Below are 21707 nucleotides of genomic sequence, written 5' to 3'. Positions count from 1 at the left end.
TTTTCAGACGGATGTTGGCTCAAACTTGTTTTGCGTACACACGGTCGCACAAAGTTGTCGGAATTTCCAATCGCCAACCACGCGGTCACGTACACCACGTACGACGAGACTAGAAAAGGCCAGTTCAGAACCAAGCGTGGCACCCTTTGGGCTCCTTTTGCTAATCTCGTGTTAGTAAAAGTTTGGTGAGAGACGATTCGCGCTTTTTCAGACTCGTGGCTTTCAGATCGTTTTCTGCGGTTCAGTTTGTGCTTGTGGGTTTGTATCTGCTCTTCAGTGCGTGCAGTAAGTTCGTATTGGAGTTTTCTGTGCGATCTTGCCCGCTCGTTGCTGTTTTTCAGGTCGTTCTTCACAGGCCTTGCTGTTCTTCAGTGTGTTCTGTTACTTCGTTCTGAGCAGCCGACCGTTTTCTAGCCATGTTGCGTATATGTACTCCTCGTAGGGTTCGTGCTGTGCGGGGGCTTGGTGTTGGGGTCCTGACCTTGACACAAGTCTAGTCCATGAACAGGGTGGGGAGGAGTTCATGGACCAAGAATTGGTTGCTTCAGCGTGACCAGTTCTCTCATATGCCTTTGCTCCGTGAGATCCGTGAGAATAATCCTGATGATTTCAGGAACTTTCTCAGGATGACGGACCCCGTATTTCACCGTCTGCTGGCTTCGCTGACCCCCTATATTAGCAGGCAGGATACCTGCATGAGGCAAGCCATCACTCCGGAGCAGAGGCTCGTCGCTACCCTGTGGTACTTGGCGACGGCGAGAAGCCTGCAGGACCTCAAGTTCTCGACAGGCATCTCCCCCCAGGCTCTGGGGATCATTATCCCAGAGACCTGTTCTGCCATCATCCAGGTCCTGCAGAAGGAGTATATGAAGGTAAGATTTTTATCCTTTAATATCACATTTTATTGTATTTAATGTTTGATAATATATTGTATTTCTTTCCTCATTCCCTAATTACCATGATTGTAATATGCTGTGAATGTCCCCTTTGTCCTCATGCATGCTGTTTTTTTTAGGTATTTATTTTTTAAGTCCTTCATACATATCTGCCTTCACTTACCTCCCCAACATGCTCTCCTGCCCCTATATTCACCTCATATAGTCACTTAACAATGTATTTTATCAGCTCCATAGTAGTGCTTTACCCCAAACACCCCCTAAAATGTTTAGAAATGTGATTTGTGCTTTAAATTCAGGCAGAGTGCCAGAGGCTTTTTTTTGTAGTGTCCCCAAATCATTTTTCTAAACCCTCCCTCCCCCCAACTGCTAAGTCAGCTAATCCCAATTCTCTATCTATCCTCAATCATCTCTCTGCTGACTTTGCCAAATTCATACACACTACACCCATCTCTTTACTGGTCAGATGTATGGATGAATTCCCCAAAGCATGTAGTGCAAGGGCCTGCCTGTATACTTTCCAATGGTACTGTTTAAAGTTTTGGTATACTATTATTATCTTGATAGGTAATATCAGAATGTCCAAATGTGCTCAAATGTGTACAGTGTGTATTTATATCTTTGTATTATGACACTTCTTACCTGTCCAATGGACTGCCAATAGTGTAACTAGGGAGGGGCTGTTCCAAGTAATACCCTGTATTTAGGTATTCATCTCTCAATGAAGTGAAGAGGGTTACCTGTCCACGATCCCCCCCCCATAATGTTAGAAATGGCCCATGAGAGGGGGGGGGGGGATATGATAGGTGTACCTTATACTTTGGTGTTAATTTCCCCTTTATAAATGCTATCTGGAGGTTGGCCAAGAATGTTTGTGCCTAATCTGCTTGCCATGTTTATGTGCAAAAATAGTAAATTATTTTTGTTTTCCTCAACAGTTTCCTTCCACGCCACAGGAATGGCAGACTGTGGCCTCCCACTTTGCCCAGCGGTGGGACTGTCCTAACTGCGGAGGGGCAATTGATGGGAAACACGTCCACATCGTCCCACCACCCAACTCAGGGTCGTACTATTTCAACTATAAGGGGTTCAATAGTATTGTGATGTTGGCGGTGGTGTCGGCTAATTACGACTTCTTGTATGTGGACGTGGGGAAGAATGGCCGGATGTCTGATGGTGGAGTCATTGCCCAGACGGAGTTCTACAGGCGTCTCCAGAATGGCAGCTTGGACTTGCCACCTCCAGAGGACAATGTTGAAGGACTCCCATTCGTCTTCGTTGCGAATGAAGCATTTGCGCTGGGGGACCATCTTATGCGGCCATTTCCAATAAGGACCCTCACCCCGGAACAGAGGGTTTTTAATTACCGGCTGGCCAGAGCCAGAAGAGTGGTGGAGAACACATTTGGAATCCTGGCCAGCCGGTTCTGCCTATTTCTGACACCCATCCATATGGCGGAGTATAAACTTAATCATCTAATTCTGACGTGCTGTGTTCTCCATAACTTTTTATGCCAACATTCTGCCAACTATGCTGGCTCAGTTGGGCCTGAGGCCAGAAATCTACATGATACAACCCTGACGGCGCTTGAAAGTGGCCGTCCTGGCTTGCCCTCCCTGAGTGCCCGTGATGTCCGGTTAAGATACCTTGAGTTCTTTGCGGGTAGGGGGGCCATCAATATGCCAGACAATTTGTGAAGCATTTATCAAATAAAAAAAATAATAATCTTTGGTGACATTTACTGCTTGTGTTTGTTTTAGCTGACCCTGACAGCAATGTGTGGAGTCCTGAAAATGGCGTGATTGTGTAACCTTATACAAAGCACTGTTGGCTGTTATTTACTAAAGGCGTATACACTTTTTATACTACAAGTGCTCTTGAAACTGCAATGAAAATGCTCTTGTAGTGCAAAGAGGATTTGCCCTTAGGAAATAACCACCATTTTCTCAGAAAACAGCAATTACGTCGGCCAAAAGCCAAATTTGGAAGATGCACACCAATTTACGAATGTCAACATGTGCTAGCTGCCATCACGGGGGATCAAGGGCCGTGTTTTGTGGGAGCAACCCCTTCCTCACCGCTACTTTATTATTGAGGAAGGGGTTGCACCCCCAAAACGCGTCCATTGATCTCCCGTGATGGCAGATAGCACATGTTGGCACACTGTGTGCATCCTCCAAATTTGGCATTTCGAAACATCGCTAAAAAATTTAAAACATTGTACCACACAAAAAAAAAGATTTTGTGGGGTTTTAAATTCGCCCCAACACATCAATGATGTTATTATTTTTTTGAATCACATCATTGATTTTTTTCTTGATGTTTTCCAGTTCTAAATTACACCCCATTATCTCCCCGATCAGGATCTGAGCACTTTCTGATATGAAAGGATCTCGATCCCTAACCTCACGATCACCTAAAAAGAGAGAAACCAAACAAAAACAGGTATCAAAAATCTGCCAGCATCCATCTCTTACCTGAGTCTGTGGTCGCAGACACTCACCTGTTGTGGTGCCAATTTCCACCACATCTTCTTCCTCCTCCTGCTCCACTTGTGTTGGGGGTATTTCACCTTCTTCCAGAGGTGGGGGGTCTCTGGTCTCCTCGGATGAGGGGTGTCCTCCGAGTCTTTTCTCCCCTATGTAAAACAAAAATGGTATAATTAGCACACAGATATTTGATGGCAGAACTATAAATAGGAAACATTGCTTGGAAGTGGGGTACAATTGTCTATTTTAGCAGAGTTCCAAGATGTCGCCTTTTTAATGTCCTTTGTCAACCTGCAATACTTTACCTGTTTTGTGCAAGCTTCACAGATGGAGCCCCCTATAGAATACACTGGAGCACCTGTGTGGCCCCCTAATAAAAATGGTGTTCTTGTGTCCCACACTAGTGCTTCCAGCGTCCAGATGTGAAAACAGCTGCTGAGTGTCCTCTCCTTACACAGAATCTAGTTTGCATTTCATTCTAGTAACAAACCCATCTACACAACCAAATATTTTGCATCCAAGTAGGCCCTAAAAAATGTAGCAAAATGCATATGGCCTAAACAATGGTGTTTTAGAGGCCGAAAAAAAAATGTTTGATACGAATGAATAATGGGCCCATGAACATTAAAATTGACATTTTAAACTGTACAACAATTAAGAAAAGCATATGGAGCAGCACGAACGTAATAAAGACAAAAAGAATAGGAACACAGCACAACTACTTAATTTTTTGCAGCACTCTCCGGATCTTTTGGTACTGCTCGGGCTCTCTTAATTTCAGGTCCGACCACCGCTTCCTGAGCTGATCTTTCGATCGTCGAACCCCGAAATTCCTGTGCAGACTTTTGACCACTTTCGCCATGATCTTGGCCTTTCTGATATTGGGGTTGGGGTAAGGCCCATACTTCCCGTCATAGTCGGCCTTCTTCAGGATATCCACCATCTCCAACATCTCCCCAAAGGACATATTTGTGGCCTTAAATCTTCTCCTTCTGGATCGGGACGTGTCCGGATCCGGGCTTTCCTCCTCCTCCTCCTCATTCCTGTAATTACCACGCACCTGCTGTGACTCCGCCATGTGCTCTTCACCCACTGCGCCGAAAGGGGCGGGTAATAGACTAGAAAGAATGTCTGGGGCCAGTTACACGCATGCGCAGTGTGTATAAAGCGTAACACACGTGCGTATTACGTACGATCTGTGAGTGGAGGAAGGAGCATTGGACGCGCCGATCGTAAGAACGAAGGTAAGAGACATACTTGTGCCTATACTGCTTCTAGATTGAGGCCTATATTGTAACAAGATTAGGAGAGTTTGGTCTGACATTAGGCTTTGTCTTGTGTTGTGTCTTGCAGTGAACATGGATATCTTATTACAAGATAATGACTTCATGTCAATATTCATTGACATGTTCAGGGAGCTGCCTTGTCTGTGGGAGATCAACCACCCACATTACAGGAACCAAACAAAGAGGAAGGCAGCACTGGATCAATTGTTGGAAATTGTGAAGCAGGTGATCCCCATGGCAGATATCACATATTTGAAGATCTTAATTGGTGGCCTGAGGAGCACATATGTAAGGGAGTGCCAGAAAGTCCAGGATTCGCAGAGATCTGGAGCAGCAGATGACATCTATGTCCCCAGGATGTGGTACTATGACAGGCTGCATTTTCTGGCAGGTCAGACTGAACCCAGGTCATCCCTCTCCAGTCTTCCTTCCACGCTTCCTTCCCCCCCGGCTGAGGCTTCTGACGCCCAACCTGGGCCTTCCAGGCAGCAACATGTGGAGGAGCCCAGCTTGAGCCAGGTATAGCATTCCTCTAAATATTTCTGATTGTCCAATCAATGATGTTAACTAGATTTTAGTTTGGAGTACTAATTTCTGATTGTGATTGATGAAGCAAAAACTAAAACCATGTCCCTTTTTCATAGACAGGGAAGTCTCAGCCAGGAGGTGGCCGGGCCAAGCAGGCTGCCTGATCTGCAGGTCCCTCCCCTACACCTGGAAAGAGAAAGTGGCAGGAGGAGGAGTGCCCTAGAGGAGGCTGCCATAGGCCTCTTTTGGAGGGCTACAGAGGCCCTGGGAGCACCACAGACCGTGGAGGATGACTTTGCTGCCATCATTGCCTCTAAAATGCAGAGGATGGAGGAGGGACAACAACTCATGTGTGAGTCGCTCATATTGGAGGCTCTTAATAAAGGTATGAGGGCCCAAATTACATCTGAGACACACCTTTGCAAACTCACACATGGTCCTCCTCCTCCTCCTGCAGGTCCTCCTCCTCCTTCTCCTCCAGGTCCTCCCAGTCCTCCTCCTCCTCCAGGTCCTACTCCTCCTCCTGCCACATCTCCAACAGCACAGCCACAGCCCGGAATGAAGCGTGGAAGGAAGACCAGAAAGTGAGGACCCTGCATCCAGTCTGGTCGGCCAAAAGATGCAGCCTCTTGTGGTACCACAGCCTGGGGACACAGATGTCATCTGCTGCTTTCCGGATCTCTGCGACTTCTGGACCAGACTGGCCTCCCTTACATATGGACTCCTCAGGCCACCAATTTTGATGTTCAAGAATTGATGTCTGCCCTGGGGGTCCCAGGCTTCGCTAATTTCTCATGTTGATCCAGCGTTGCCTCCCTCTTTGTTTGGTTCTGAGCCCTTAATAAAGGATTTTTGGTTTGAATTATACTTGCCTATGTGTGTTTTACTTCAAAAAGGACAGTTAGTTTGTGAGGATTCAGGTACATTGCCAAAATACAATGTGAAATTAACAAGGGACACCAACACCAAACAATCTCCTTGAGATTAAATAATAAAAGATATCAATGGTGTTCTGGTAACTTGACACAAAACACACAACAAAAATATTCTGGAGTAAAACTAAAAATAACATTAAACAAAGATCAGCCTTGGAAAAAATACAAACATAAAATCTAAACGAAAAATGGCTTTAAATCAAAAAAAAAAAAAAAAAAAAAAAAAACATTATGTCAGATGTGATCAATAACAATATATTCAGGGAATCCCAAGAAAAAAACAAAAAAATAAGTTTGTGAGAAGTGTGTGTGAATATGAGCAGCAAAACTACTTAATTCTTGTCACATTATAAAGAAGAAGAGCGTGCGCTGTATTAAACCATTTTTAACATTGCAGCGTGACGAAAGTGCTGTATCCATTGTGAACGCTAATTTTACCTAACCGAGCTGTTCCGTGTCGAAATTTCTTCTGAGCATGCGTGGCACTTTGTGCGTCGGAACAGGCCACACACGGTTGGAATTGACGCGATCGGATTTTGTTGTCGGAAAATTTTATCTCCTGCTCTCCAACTTTGTGTGTCGGAAAATCCGATGGAAAATGTCCGATGGAGCCCACACACGGTCGGAATTTCCGACAACGCTCTCCGATCGGACATTTTCCATCGGAAAATCCGACCGTGTATACGGGGCATAAGACAAATAAAGTAGATGTAAACCCTTACTAAATTACATTTAGCTTGCTAAATCACTGTATATCACTGGATATCCTTCAAGCAATTCCTGTATATGTACTTACTCCAACAAGTGCTGCACGTTGTTTTCAAGTGTGCGTTTCCTTGTGGGGCCTACAGAAGACCATGCCTGTGTAACATGCACCAGCAGAGTTAATTATAGCCTGTGTTGGGAGAACCTATGACAGGGTGACAATACAGGAGAACAATTGGGAAACAGGGACACAGTGTTGTAACCCCATAACCAAAAGTTACACTACCACATGTGCGATGTATCACCACAAACGTCAGAGTGAGAGGAACAATTCTATCATTTTTATATTTTACCAAAAAAAAGCATATTATAATGTGTATGTGTGTGTATGTATGTGCACGAAAATTAATTTTATTATATTTTTTCCCTGAAAATCTGCATTTAGAATTCACTAACCCTTTATTGAGGTTTTACATATACGAATAAGTAAGACAACATGTCAACTACAAAACAGATGTTCCGTCTGGAGTATAGTTCACATTGGACCAAACGGAGTGAGCAGGAAAATATATGCGCAGCACACATGTTCCCTAAGCCAACTCTAGAAGGAAGGGAGGAGAAGTGGAGGGGAAGGAGTGGGGTATAAGAAGGAGGGAACAGAAGTGGGGAGAAGGTTAGGCAAGTAGAGAAGGAAGTATAGAGGGGATTAAAGTAAGTGTAAGGGGAGTAAAGGGGAAAAGGAGAGGGACACCAGCAAAACTAATTAAAATAACAGGAGAAAAGTGAATAGTCATTACAGTTCACGCACCTTACATATTGGATATGTTAACCATTGTGACCACTTAGTAACAAACTTATCCAACTGCATGTCTTTCCTGGCTACCAGTTTATCCATTTCACATTGGGGGTTAAACTATAGCAGAGAAGGAGGGGGTTTCTGAAGTTTTCAACAATCTGGTGATGTTTAGTTTAGCTGCAAGTAGTAGATGTATTATAATAAACCTGGAACTTGGAGGATATTTCTCTATGACAACATGGAGTAGAATCAGGGTAGGGGTAGGGACAGTGGGTATCCCAAAGATGGAGGAGATCAGAACAAATACTTGCCTCCTAAAATAATTTAGAGATTTGCAGAACAATAAGATATGGGTAATAGAGCCCAAGCTACCACAATTTCCCCAACAATGAGCGAAGTTTCCTGGATATATTTTTTCAAGTTGATAAGGCGTACCTCCTACCACCTACCATACCACCTATGTTTTTTTTTTTTTTTAATGAACCCTAATGATTGGAGCAGTGGGAGGCCACATAGGTTATTCTAAAATCACGTTGTCACATATCAGGAGTGATGTGACCGTTCAATTTGTAAGCCCATGTAGTTAGAGTAGTGATTTGTGAGTAAGGGCGGTTGTTGCCTAGTATAGTATAGAGCAGAGATATACCTTTCTTAAGATACAGTGTATAATTGAAAAATGGGTTCGGGGATAGTGATTGTCAAAGGTAGTTCAGAAGAATTAAGGAAGTGGATGAACAGCACATATGTGTAGGCCTCTACGCTTAACCCCCCTAGTGGTATTCCCGAGTCTGGCTCGGGGTGGATTTTCAATACCAAAAGCGGTATCCCCGAGCCAGACTCGGGATCGCATCGCAGGATCCAGGAAGAGTTTACTTACCTTGTCCCCTGGTTTCTGCGATGTCTCTCCGCTGTGATCTGTGAGCCACCGTGTCTCGCTCGATTCACAGTGCCGAGCTCCGTTCCCTGCGAGCGTTGCGACGCACGGGGACGGAGTTCGGCGCCAAATTCAAAAAGTGAAACACACAGTACAGATACAGTATACTGTAATCTTACAGATTACAGTACTGTATCAAATAATTACACATCCCCTTTGTCCCTAGTGGTCTGCCCAGTGTCCTGCATGCAGTTTTATATTATAAAAACTGTTCTTTCTGCCTGGAAACTGGAGATTGTCCATAGCAACCAAAACTGTTCCTTTACATCAAAAGTGGCTTTAGACCAGCTAGAAAACAACGATAATAAATTAGAATCACTTGCAGAATTGAGTGATAGTGGTTTGTGGGGAAATCCGTCATCAAACACTAAAAGTAACGAAAGTGACAATTCTGCAACTGAGCAAATTTCAGTGTTTTTGATTTGATTACATTATTGAATCATTTTTATTAATATTATATTATTATTTGGTATAATTATTTATAGTTATTTATTATATTATAATTTTTTATTTCGTTTTTCAAACTTTATCATACCCGGGATGTCTACTAGACTCTTGTTTGGACAGATTTAAGTGAATTATTCCTAAGAATTACAGGCCTATAATATAAAACGCCAAATTTTTGTGCAAAATAATTGTACCACTTTTAGCACCTAAAATCTGAAATAATCATACCGCCAGGGAGGTTAAAGTCATTTTGGCGGTTTTCAAAAGTTTTTAGAGAGTGATTAGTGTTAGGGTCGAGCATGATAGTGATACCATGGGAGCACCAATGGAAGGCTCTCAAGTCAGGCAGGTGATTAGATCTGGAACACAGACATCCCACCAGGTCATCTGGGTTTTTCGTGTTGAATGGCGACATGAGGATAACCTAAGGGAGCCTGGAGATTTACCCCCCATAGGAACACCGGGAGCGTCAGCAAGCTAAAAGGCCTTGGCTAGGCTAAAGCCACTTGCCCTTTTATGCTTGCCATCTGGTAAGCAGGCTCTACTACTAGGGTGGATTGTCACTACTGCTTAGAAGTGCACGGTGGTGGTGTTTTCACTTTGAAATAAGGACTTGGAGAAATCCCCTTGATGTCTTTTATAAGAACTTTCAATAATTTTAGCGCAGCTTTTTACAGGACTCTAGATTTTGGTGTGATCGCACTATATGCTGCTGCTTATATGTTTTTGTGTTAGCGCGGTTCTTCCTATTTTACAGGTGATTAGATAATGCCCTGAGGGGGATCAGGCGAGTGCATGTAGGGTGTCTAAGAGAGTGTGTGGTAATACGTTTTTTAAAAGCTAGTAAGAATGCTGTGATTGAAGGGTAGATATCTAGTGTCGATTAAGGACAGACCGATGTGGTGAGGTGAAGGGAGTCTTTCAAATTATTGTTGTGAGGATGAGGTTTCTATGAGTGATCAAATTTTTTCGGGTGTTGAGTGCCACCAGTAGTATAGTTGATCTAAGTTTGAGGCATAGTAATAGTTACTAATGTGAGGCAATCGAACTCCTCCACGATTGTGAGGTCTGGTTAGTATATATTTGGTGCATCTAGGTGGTCTCAAATCCCAAAGAAGTTTGGGGGAATAGGAATAATCAATGTGCGAGATAGGTAAGGGAGCTTGGGTAGCACAATCTTTTTAAGGGAAGCTATGCTACCCAACTTAGAAAGGCCTGTGAGGCTTAACAAGAGCAGAAGTTGGAGAAATCATCAAAGGACATCTTGGTTGTTTAAGTCAATCAGTTGGTTTATAGTGGGGGCCAGTTGGATCCCCAGGTAGGAAATGGAATTTCTTTCACATATAAATGGTAGGTTGACCCTGAGTTGAGTTTTTAACCATGGAGGGAGATATAAGGGTAGTAGTAAGGATTTCAAAGCATTAAGCTTGTAAGGAAACTGTGCTAAATTGGTGGATAATTTCCTGTATTGCCTTGTTTGGTGACCATAAGTATCACATCAACCACAAAAAGGCTAACTTTGTGGTCCCCACAATTATATTTAGTGCCCCATATACATGTATATTTTCTGATCTTGGCAGCAAAAAAAAAACATCAATAAAGCGAAGATGAGTGGGGAGAGAGGGCAGCCCTAGCTTGTGCCATTGGTTATTTTGAACGGTGCAGATAGGGCTGCTCCTGTGAGCACTCTAGCTGATGGTTTAGAGTATGGGGAAAGGATTGCAGTTTGATACCATCCAGTAATACCAATTTTAGTAAGGATTGCCCTCAGGAATCTCCAATTCACCCTATCAAACGCCTTCTATTGCATCTAAGGATAATAGCAGAGAAGGTGTTTGTGTGCGAATGACATGGTGGGTGCAGTTAAGTACCCTTCTGGTAGCATCTGGTGCTTGTCTGCCAGGGACACACCCGATTTGGTCAGGGTGCACTGAGGATGGGAGATATGTCAGTAGGCTATTGACAATAACTTTTGCTAATAGCTTGATATCCGTGTTTAGAAGTGATAGTGGTTGAATAGGAATCCTTCTCTGACTTTAGGGATAGTAGAGATAATTGAGCATAACATAACTATTGGTAGGGAACCAGAGGACCCAGCAGTATTGAAGAGGTCAGTCAGTTGAGCTGCTCGAATATTGGCAAAGTGTTTGTAAAATCCGTGTAGGATTTCCGCCATAGTGAAAGGCTGGGATAAGGATTCAAGCTGGGAAACCCAAATAGAGGGTAGGTCAATTGAGGCTAGGAATTTCTAAATAAGGGAGTCAGTTGGCTGCGGAGTAGAAGTGTCATTTTGTAGATGTACAGTATAATGATGAATAGTAGTCACTAAATGCATTAGAAATGTCTTGTGGATTGATTAAAATTTGTTTTGAAATAGAGTGGCAAAGGGAAATAATTTTAGCTTTTGTGCGTTGTGCTTTAACTTGGAGGGCCAAGAGGGCAGCTGCTTTGTTGCCTAGAGCGTAAAAATTTGTTTTAGGGTATTTGAGAGTGTTTACAAACTTGTATAGCAGTAGGGAACTGAGTTTTTGGCTCAGCTCTAATAACTCACCGGTCAATTAATTGGAAGGGGCATGTTTGTTGTTTTTCTCTAGTTGGGCAATTTGGAGGATAACCTTGTCAATCTGCTTGGTCCTCTGGCGCTTAGCTCTATTATTCAGTTTCATAAAAATCCCACATATGTAGGCCTTATAGGTTGACCAAAGGAGAAATTGGTCAGTGTCAGGTAAGTCATTTAGTTCAAAGAAGGTGCGATGTTCAGGCACAATTTTTTGGTGAACGTCTATTGGTGCTCCTGGTCATTGGTCACCCAGAGTTATAGGGATGGGGGCATGGTTAGACCATGAGATGATTCTAATTTCAGATTTTGTAATATTTTGGAGGGTCCATGCATGAATAGGATACTTGGGATACAGGAAAAAGTAGGTAAAGTCTTGCTCCAAGCTGTGCTGACATCTGCAAACATGAAGAGATTGGATGCTTGAAGAAAAGAGTTCAGCGCAGGGCGATGACATTGATGATTTGTACAGGTGTGTATGGAAGGGTCACAAACTATGTTAAAGTCACCACCTAGGATAATCCTTCCCCTTTTGAGACTGTTGAGCTTCTTGTATATGCGCTTACAGAAGCTGAGCTACTTAGTGTTGGGGCCATACACATTAACCAGAGTGTACTTGGTTTGGCTGATGGTACAAACAAGTATTAAGTTGAACTGGAGAGTGTCTCTGAGCGCCGTCCGAACTCCATTTTCTCACCTCGTCTTTCTGGACAGTACCACGAGAGAGCGCAGCTCCACCCACTTCCCAGGAAACACTACAGTCATTGCTTTAAAACCTGTACACTTCCACCATGGTCTCTGTTGTAATGTTTCCTCCAGCCATGGTGGCAGCACTGCAGGGGACCAGGGGTGTGCTGCACTCTCTCCAGGTGGGGAAGGGTTAGAGCATACCTGGTGGTGTTTTCTTGCTGTTTTTTTCTGTTTGTCCAGCACAACTCCCCCCCCATGGTGGCCAGGATCTAGGGACCCCCTTGTTAAAAGGGGCTTCTAGATTCCGATAAGTCCCCAGACCGCAGACCCCGAAAACCACCGGCCAGGGTTGTTGGGAAGAGGCCTTTGTCCACATCAACATGGGGGCAAGGTGCCCAAAGCACTCCCCATGTTGAGGGCATGTAGCCTGGTATGGTTCGGGGGGGCGTTTGTTCACTACCTCCCATTTCTGACCTGCTGGGCAGCATGCTCGGAAAAAGGGTCTGGTATGGATTTTGGGGGACCCCACGCCAATTTTTTTATTTTGGTGTGTGGGGGTCCCCTCGGAATCTATACTAGACCCAAAGGACCTGGTATGGACCTGAGGAGGGACACCATGCTGTATTTTTTATTTCTCAATTTTTTATTTGCCGGCATTTTTTTTTTTACATTCAGCTGTCAGCGGGGAAGCTCGCTGACAGCTGATGACTGATTGGTTGTTAAGGATGCGGCAGCTGGCTTCATGGCAGCCTGCTTCCTGGCCCCCTCCTTAACAACCAGCTATATACAGTGTTTGAAATTCAGTTCAGTCACTTTTTTTTGTAAAAAACTGATGAAAAGCGTATGAAAAACTGATGAATACATCATCCGTTTTGACGTGACTGAACTGATGAAATGAACGGTCCATATGAAAAGGGGCCTTAGGCCTGCATTTTTTGCAGTGCATTGCCTTATCTTGATAGGATACAGATGCCACATGGCTCTTGAAATTAATACCATAGATCCACTTTATGGGAATATTCATTGTAACCACTTTTAATCTATAAATAATTTTCAATATTGTTATTATTTAGTAACGGGCAAGTGATGATGAAAAGAGTAGTGGGGTGGTGGCGTTATCACATGATTCCTTAATAAAAATATTCTTTAATAACATTTTAATCTGCTTATGTTTATATTATTCTTATCAATAATTTTTATTATCTTAGTTAAACATTTACTACATACATTTTTATATAATCTGATATATAGTAGAAGCAGTTTTGATTATTATTCCACAATCTTCTTTTTTGCATGTTTTTGCTCTCATTTCCTAAAACAATATGCTAGAATGCTTTGGAGGAATATATTTACAGCTACTTTAAAAAGCTATTTTACAGTTTATTTTTAGAATTCATGACAGAAACGACAGCTTAAATCAGCAAGAACAGTTTAAGCAACAGGATGAGTATTATGTGACTTTTCACCAAGCATAATTATCTACATAAGACTGCAACACTGGGTTATTTTTAAATGCTTTCAAAATATCTAATCAAAAGAAGTTTGTTTCCTCAAAAATAGTTCTGTTAATCACTTCACCATGATTGTGTTTAATAGCTTAAAGGAAAGGCTCAGTCCACCATTATGTCTAGGATATTCTGATAGTAAGTTTCTAAATGTGTTACACGCCACTTAGTAGTTTTAAGTGTTCCCATCCATCTTTGATTATTTTCTTCACCTCCTGCTGTATTTTAGATCATTAAAATTATTTAGAAAAAATTGAACACGGATAGTGGGAACCATTCATAATGACCATATCAGGTGGTCAGCACAGACATCTTGTCAATAAGGCGCCCAAGAGATATAAGGGTATATAATATAATGTGGTTTAACTCTCCATCATTTTGCTTAGATTTAGCTTCCTTTGCCAACATTCTTTAAGTGAATGTGAGAGTTTTGTGGTGCCAAGTACAGGAAACAATTGCAGGAATATGAAAATAACTTTTTTTGAATCAGAAATAAAGTTTATTACAACAAAACAAATTATAAATATTCCAGAGTATATATTAAGTCATACATTCAGTAAACAGGAAACAGTATCAGAAACATTTCCAGAGGCATAGGGCAGAGGACCCTTCCACAGACCTGTTCCCCCACATTATAACCAAATGTGACAAACTTCCTGGCTCTCTAGATTGCATTCTCTATATATTCCCGCTGGCAATATAGAGTTTTTTTTTTTTTTTTACCCCAGCAAGGAGTAGGGGAAAATCAGGGGAAAATCAGGGGAAAATCAAAATCTTTCTAACTACAGTGTACAGTGTATACCATGTAAAATGAAGTATACATCCCCCTTAAAAGGTTAATATTTGCTCCATTAGCAATTCTCCAATTCCAGATCAATGATTTCTTTCGCAGAGCAGAATAATCTCCATGAACTGCTATTCAGTTTTCAGCAAATATACAGTCTACAATGAACGCATGCTTGTCATAATTTTCCCAATCTGAGGTGAATATTAATTCAAGGAAATAAAATCATGAATCCTTAGTCATAATATCTTGTTGATCTTTATATCTTGTTATTAAGGCATTTCTTTAATTGTATACTGTCTTTTTATTTTCAAAATTTGTAATACAGAAAGCACCAGAATATGAATGGTGCGCTGTAAATAAATTCAATCTGAGCTAATACATTTCTCTAGTAAATTTTTTCACCATTTTATTTTTGTATTGCAGAGAATACATATTTTATAACTGTAAATGGAATCAAGAGCTCCTTTATTTCCACTATAGCCAAAATACTTTATGTATATACAGCAGAGTAATATATGATAAAGGTACATCTCAGTAAGTTATCATTGTGTTACGGAATTAGCTATTTTTCAGTAATTAGGAGTAACACTGTAGACTTAGGTGCACAGGTAAGCGTGATTGTAAATGCTCACATTTATTTATTAAAATAACAACGATAGTAAATGTACATGTCTGTGCACAGAACAGTCCTGATCCACCTCTTCTCAGGTCCCCTGCTGGTGCTCCTGCCCCCCCCCTGCCGAGTGCCCCATAGCAAGCCACTTGAACTGGGAGCACTCGTGTGTGCTTGCTCCTTAGCCTCACTCTGCTTGTTCATTGACAAAAAGAGAGCATTGCTCAGCCCTGCCTCCTGCTTCCACCTCACTGGCTGTGATTGACATGAGCAGGAGCCAATGGCTTCCACTTCTATCTCTGAGTCTGTCAGGAGGGAAAGAAACACTGCTCTTGTGCACATTGCTTGATCAACATAAGACTCAGGTATGGGGGGGGGGGTCTGCATACTGAAGGCTTTTTACCTTAATGCAGAAAATGCACTAAGTTAAAAAAAACCTTTCTGCCTTTAGAACCATCTTAAGCTGTTTCAAGCATATGTTTAAAGCAGAGTTTCACCCAAAAGTGCTTATACGCTCCCCCCCCCTCCAGTGCCACATTTGACACCTTTCAGGGGGGAGGGGGGAAATGGGGACCTCTTTTTGACAAGTCCCCTTCCCAGCTTCTGGAGAAGGGGCCATGTCCTGATCTTCCAGAAGTTCGTCCCACCTCCTCCTTCCCCCTCCACCAGGCCAATTAGAAAGTGCAGCGTACATCGCTTATGTGCAGTAGGGAACCAGCTGTGAAGCCGAAAGGCTTCACTGCTGGGTTCCCTTACCAGGAATGGCGGCTGCAGCACCCGAGAGTCGATACGAAGATTTGCTGGAGTGCTGACGTTGCAGGCTCCTTGGACAGGTACGTGCCCTAATATTAAAAGTCAGCAGCTACAGTATTTTCACCCGGGCTGGACCTCCTATTTAATGTCTTTTCTGTGGGATTTCTATTTACACAAGGTGCTTACTAAATTTTATTAATCTCATTCATACATGTATATCTTCACAACCTGTCTCACTCTCTGGATTGCCACTAATCCCCAACTGTACTTTGTTATAAATGTATCCTGAGTGGACTTGCTTGTTGCTCTCAATAGTCATAGCAATACATGTAGTTTGACAACCACTGCTGCATTGTAATCCCGTCTTTGCTAGGTTTACATTTATATGCTGACCTCAGACCTCTGGGCTGTTTTTTTTTTACTTTTGCAATGGTATGCAACAACAACCTACAACCAACCTAAGCTTTTTTAAAATAGCCACAAACATAAATCACAGTCTGATTTCTGACTGGTTACTCCTGATTTGCATCTTTCAAAATATGATTAAATTATATTATATCCTAATTGTCACCAATATTCAGTGGCAGCCGGTGCTCCATTTATTTGCAAACAAACCACCCGACCCCAGCCCGTTTGGTCGGTCAGTAGATTGAACAAAAACACCCCCCCAGTTGCTCGACAAACAAACCCCCTCCTGCCCGTCCACCCACCAGCTCCGCACTTACACCATCCAGGTCGCAGGCGGCTTCCCCCTCTGTCTCCTCCTCGGAGGCTTCCCCCTTGCTTCTGCTCCCAGTCTGCCAATACGATTGCTTCTCCTCTCAGCCAATCAGGTCTTAAGACCCACTTCCTGATTGGCTGGGAGGAGAAGCAGGAAGACAATAGCAAATATTAATTTGCTATTGTCACACAAGTGGGAGGGCTCAGGGAGCAGTGCTTTCAGGTTCTAATCACGTGCTTCAAAAAAAAAAACCCTTGAAATCCATGCTTCTGGCACCCTGCATATAAAGTAGGGGCTGGGCGCATGGATTAAGGTGGTGGCGCCCCTGTGCCCCTAATGGAGCGGCCGCCACTGCCAATATTTCTAATTACTTTTCATTACCTGTTGGAGGTTAAAATAATGTAGGTAATTGTGTTTTATTCAAGACTATTTTTTTGTGAAACCTGATTACCAAAGGTTTGCTTTACAGAATATGTCAACCTCAACATTTCATAATCATGATATGTGTCTGTTGTATTGGGGTTAAAAAAAAATATCCTGTTCTGTTTGTATTGTTTCCTTTGTGTGAAATACCTGGTGATCCTGCCAGTCCCCCTGCTCTCCTCTTTCAAACTGACCTCTCTGGCAAGAAAGCACATTCATCTCAGCATGGTCAGTTTTCTAGCTATGCCAGGAAAACAACTGAATGGGTTGGTTTACAAGGTTAGGGTTCACATATACAGTATCGCACAAAAGTGAGTACACCTCTCACATTTTTGTAAATATTTTATTATATCTTTTCATGTGACAACACTGAAGAAATGATACTTTGCTGCAATGTAAAGTAGCGCATGTACAGCTTGTATAACCATGTAAATTTCCTGTCTCCTCAAAATAACTCAACACACAGCCATTAATGTCTAAACCGCTGACAACAAAAGTGAGTACACCCCTAAGCAAAAATGTCCAAATTGAGCCCAATTAGCCATTTTCCCTCCCCGGTGTCATGTGACTCATTAGTGTTACAAAGTCTCAAGTGTGAATAGGGAGCAGTTGTGTTAAATTTGGTGTTATTGCTCTCACTCATACTGGTCACTGGAAGTTCAACATGGCACCTCATAGCAAAGAACTCTCTGAGGATCTGAAAAAAGAATTGTTGCTCTACATAAAGATGGCCTAGGCTATAAGAAGATTGCCAAGACCCTGAAACTGAGCTGCAGCATGATGGCCAAGACCATACAGCAGTTTAGCAGGACAGGTTCCACTGAGAACAGGCCTCACCATGGTGAACCAAAGAAGTTGAGTGCACATGCTCAGCGTCATATTCAGAGGTTGTCTTTGGGAACTAGATGTATGAGTGCTGTCAGTGCACAGACCATAGGCCGCACACAGCATCAAGTTGGTCTGCATGGTTGTCGTCCCAGAAGGAATCCTCTTCTAAAGATGATGCACAAGAAAGCCCGCAAACAGTTTGCTGAAGACAAGCAGACTAAGGACATTACTGGAACCATGTCCTGTGGTCTGATGAGACCAAGATAAACTTATTTGGTTCCCATGGTGTCAAGCGTGTGTGGCAGCAACCAGGTGAGGAGTACAAAGACAAGTGTGTTCTGCCTACAGTCAAGTAGGGGGTGGGAGTGTCATGGTCTGGGGCTGCGTGAGTGCTGCCGGCACTGGGTAGCTACACTTCATTGAGGGAACCATGAATGCCAACATGTACTGTGACATTCTGAAGCAGAGCATGATCCCCTCCCTTCGGGGACTGGGCCGCAGGGCAGAATTCCAACATGATAACGACCCTAAACACACCTCCAAGATGACCACTGCCATGCTAAAGAAGTTGAGGATAAAAGTGATGTACAGGCCAAGCATGTCTCCAGATCTAAACCCTATTGAGCATCTGTGGGGCATCCTCAAGCGGTAGGTGGAGGAGCGCAAGGTCTCTAACATCCACCAGCTCCATGATGTCATAATTGAGGAGTGGAAGAGGACTCCAGTGGCAACCTGTGAAGCTCTGGTAAACTCCATGCCCAAGAGAGTTAAGGCAGTGCTGGAAAATAATGGTGGCCACACAACATATTGACACTTTGGGCCCAATTTGGACATTTTCACTTAGGGGTGTACTCACTTTTATTGCCAGTGGTTTAGAAATTAATGGCTGTGTGTTGAGTTATTTTGAAGGGACAGCAAATTTACACCGTTATAAAAGCTGTACACTCACTACTTTACATTGTAGCAAAGTGTCATTTCTTCAGTGTTGTCACATGAAAAGATAGAATAAAATATTTACAAAAATGTGAGTGCTGTACTCACTTTTGTGAGATACTGTACTTTATTTTAGACAATGTCACTATGATCATTTATTGATTTTATTATTTATATTGCACAAGAAACACAATTCACAAGACCATGTGAATAGTATTGTTATTGTTATTATATATATATATATATATATATATAATAATAACACACATCAAAAAATTAGAGCTAAAACCAAAAACCTCTGATTTATTTTTAACAACACCTGTAAAGGAATCATGGATTTCATCTGGTCAGATTGGATTATTCCAACCGTTTTGACAGACATTGTTGCACCATAAAATGTAAAAATCAATGATCAGTTAGCAATATTTTGCTGTAAATCACATAACTGTGATGGTGGTGGTTAAAATTGCTCATAGCTATAACATTTTTATGGAAATACCCCTTCATAACCTCAGCTTAATTTTCTGTTTATTCAATGTCACTATATTATACCCTGAGTTAATATACTAAATATGATTTGTGTTTGCTTTTGTTAAAATAAATGACAAATGTATTTTCTTTCACAGGGGACTATGTAGTTATGACTGTGTACTTTGATCTGGCCAGAAGAATGGGCTATTTTACTATACAGACCTACATACCTTGCACTCTTATTGTTGTTTTGTCCTGGGTATCATTTTGGATTAACAAGGATGCTGTTCCAGCCAGGACATCTTTGGGTAAGTTACAAACAGATCGCAGTAGAAATGAGCAAAGTGTGTGAACTGAGATGAGACTCATTTGGGAGTCAGATTTGATCAATATCAGCAAATGTTTAATGATTTTGTGCCATTAGGTGGACTGTGCCACAATACCATGCATGCCCTTCTACCCTCGTTTATACATCTAAATATAAGTTGTGACACTCAACAAACTTTTTATCCCTCCACCACCAAGACAGACACTCACTTTTCTGTATGACTAACTATAAAGTTCAGTGAGAACTTCAGAATTGTAAGAAATATGGCATTATCTAGATGAAAGGAAATCTGCTGTATCTTTAAGAGCTACATCGTTAACCTGGCACTCTCAAGTCTCCACATAATGAATCTTCACCACCCTCTGTCACTCTGACATAATCTGGAAATCCTCACAGCACCACAGAAAGACAAAAATAATGGATACAAGGAGAGTTCCTGGCAAGTGAATTTTTATACTTTTATTGTCTTTTACATATAAACTCATTTAATTCTATAACATTCATCATTTAAAAAACTGTTGATGTCCAATTCAATATTAAGTCCCCAAAGGATCACAGTTTTCAATAAACTACATGGAAAGAATCCTTTAATAGGAAACACTAATATAACATAACAGGCAGTGTTAATAGCTATGTTTAACTATATTTTGCTTTACACAACCACAATATAAACCTATACAAAACACAGTGGTTTATATATTTTGATTAGTTCTAACTACTAAGGTTCAAACTTTTAGTAAGTTTTGCCACTTTTCAATTCTTTTGTATAAAAAGGTTATCAGTGACAGTATACCGTATATACTCGAGTATAAGTCGTTCCGAGTATAAGTCGAGGCCCTAATTTACAACAAAAAAATGGGAAAAACTTAGTGACCCGAGTATAAGACAAGGGTGAGAAATGCACAGCTATGTAAGTGGAAAAAGAGGGTCAACAATGCCCATTTGCAGCCTCACTGTGACCATTTGCATGCCTCACTGTGCCCATTTGCAGCCATAGGTCCCCTAAACTTCAAACTCGGTAGTTAAGGGTTCCTGGATGCCCCCTAGCTGCAGCCAAAATTTGGGGTCTCTGAACCCAAATGGTCCTGAAATGACATTGCTGCAGATGGACACAGTTGACCGACTTTGGGGCCCCGTATCTTGGGGCCACTTAGTGCTAGGAACCCCAAATAGCACCAAGTGTCTCCGAGATACAGGGCCCCAAATATCGGTTCAGAAAATGTCAAGCACTTTTCTGCAGCAGAGAATGACATTTTCCGAACCGATTTCCACTGGGTTTGCATACCAAATTTGGGGTTCCTAGCATCTAGTGGCCCTGAGATACGTGGCCCCAAACTCTGTTCAGAAAATGTCAAGCACTTTTCTGCAGCAGAGAATGACATTTTCCGAACCGAATTTGGGACCCCGTATCTCGGGGCCACTTAGTGCTAGGAACCCCAGCTTTGGAAATGTTGTGGTACTACTGGGTTTGCACACCAAATTTGGGGTTCCTAGCACAAAGTGGCCCTGAGATACGGGGCCCCAAAGTCGGTTTGGAAAATGACATTTTTTGCTGCAGAAAAGTGCTTGACTGGAGTATAAGTCGAGGGGGGCACATTCAGCACAAAAAAATGTGCTGAAAAACTCGACTTATACTCGATTATATACGGTAATTAACACACTAGAAGGCTTTAGAAAGGTCAGTTTAGGCCTGTTTCAAGTGGTTGTATAGTACAGTGTTTGGCATACAGAGTAAAATATGCCTGCTGTTGTATAACCCAGGAGCCACGGCTACAGCATATTTTTGCCCATAGAAACCGATAACAGAAAACAGCCTGTGTACATACTAGAGTGTACTCACATACTGTATGGGTGCATATGGGTGTATTTTGCGAAATGTATTGCATTCATATGGGCAAAAATTGATTGATCATGTGTAGACTGGGAGGTTTTTGGGTAAGGCTTGCAGGACTTCAGTTAAGAATATGAAAACATACCCTGCATGACCTACAATGCACCTCTGCTGTGTAAAAGGGATGAGGTTCAAGTGTGCTGCTACTGTGGGTTTGAGGTAAATCCTGCAAGTTTGAGATTTGCAGTCCC

The 21707-nt window shown here is 42.2% G+C and overlaps 1 protein-coding gene across 2 annotated transcripts in view; it reads left to right on the top strand.

Moving 5' to 3' along the window:
* Positions 1-21707, top strand: part of GABRG2 (gamma-aminobutyric acid type A receptor subunit gamma2) — a 364630-nt gene that overhangs the window by 305795 nt on the left and 37128 nt on the right. For both annotated transcript variants that reach the window (XM_073620838.1, XM_073620837.1), the window contains exon 7: positions 19453-19605. In XM_073620838.1, coding sequence (XP_073476939.1) covers positions 19453-19605 — 153 coding nt within the window. The remainder of the gene's footprint in view (positions 1-19452; positions 19606-21707) is intronic.

This window comes from Aquarana catesbeiana, linkage group LG03 (genome assembly GCF_042186555.1).
Source record: "Aquarana catesbeiana isolate 2022-GZ linkage group LG03, ASM4218655v1, whole genome shotgun sequence".
In the NCBI taxonomy this organism is placed as follows: Eukaryota; Metazoa; Chordata; class Amphibia; order Anura; family Ranidae; genus Aquarana; species Aquarana catesbeiana.
Note: the sequence above shows the minus strand (reverse complement) of the source record. Positions and strands in the feature narration are given on the sequence as shown.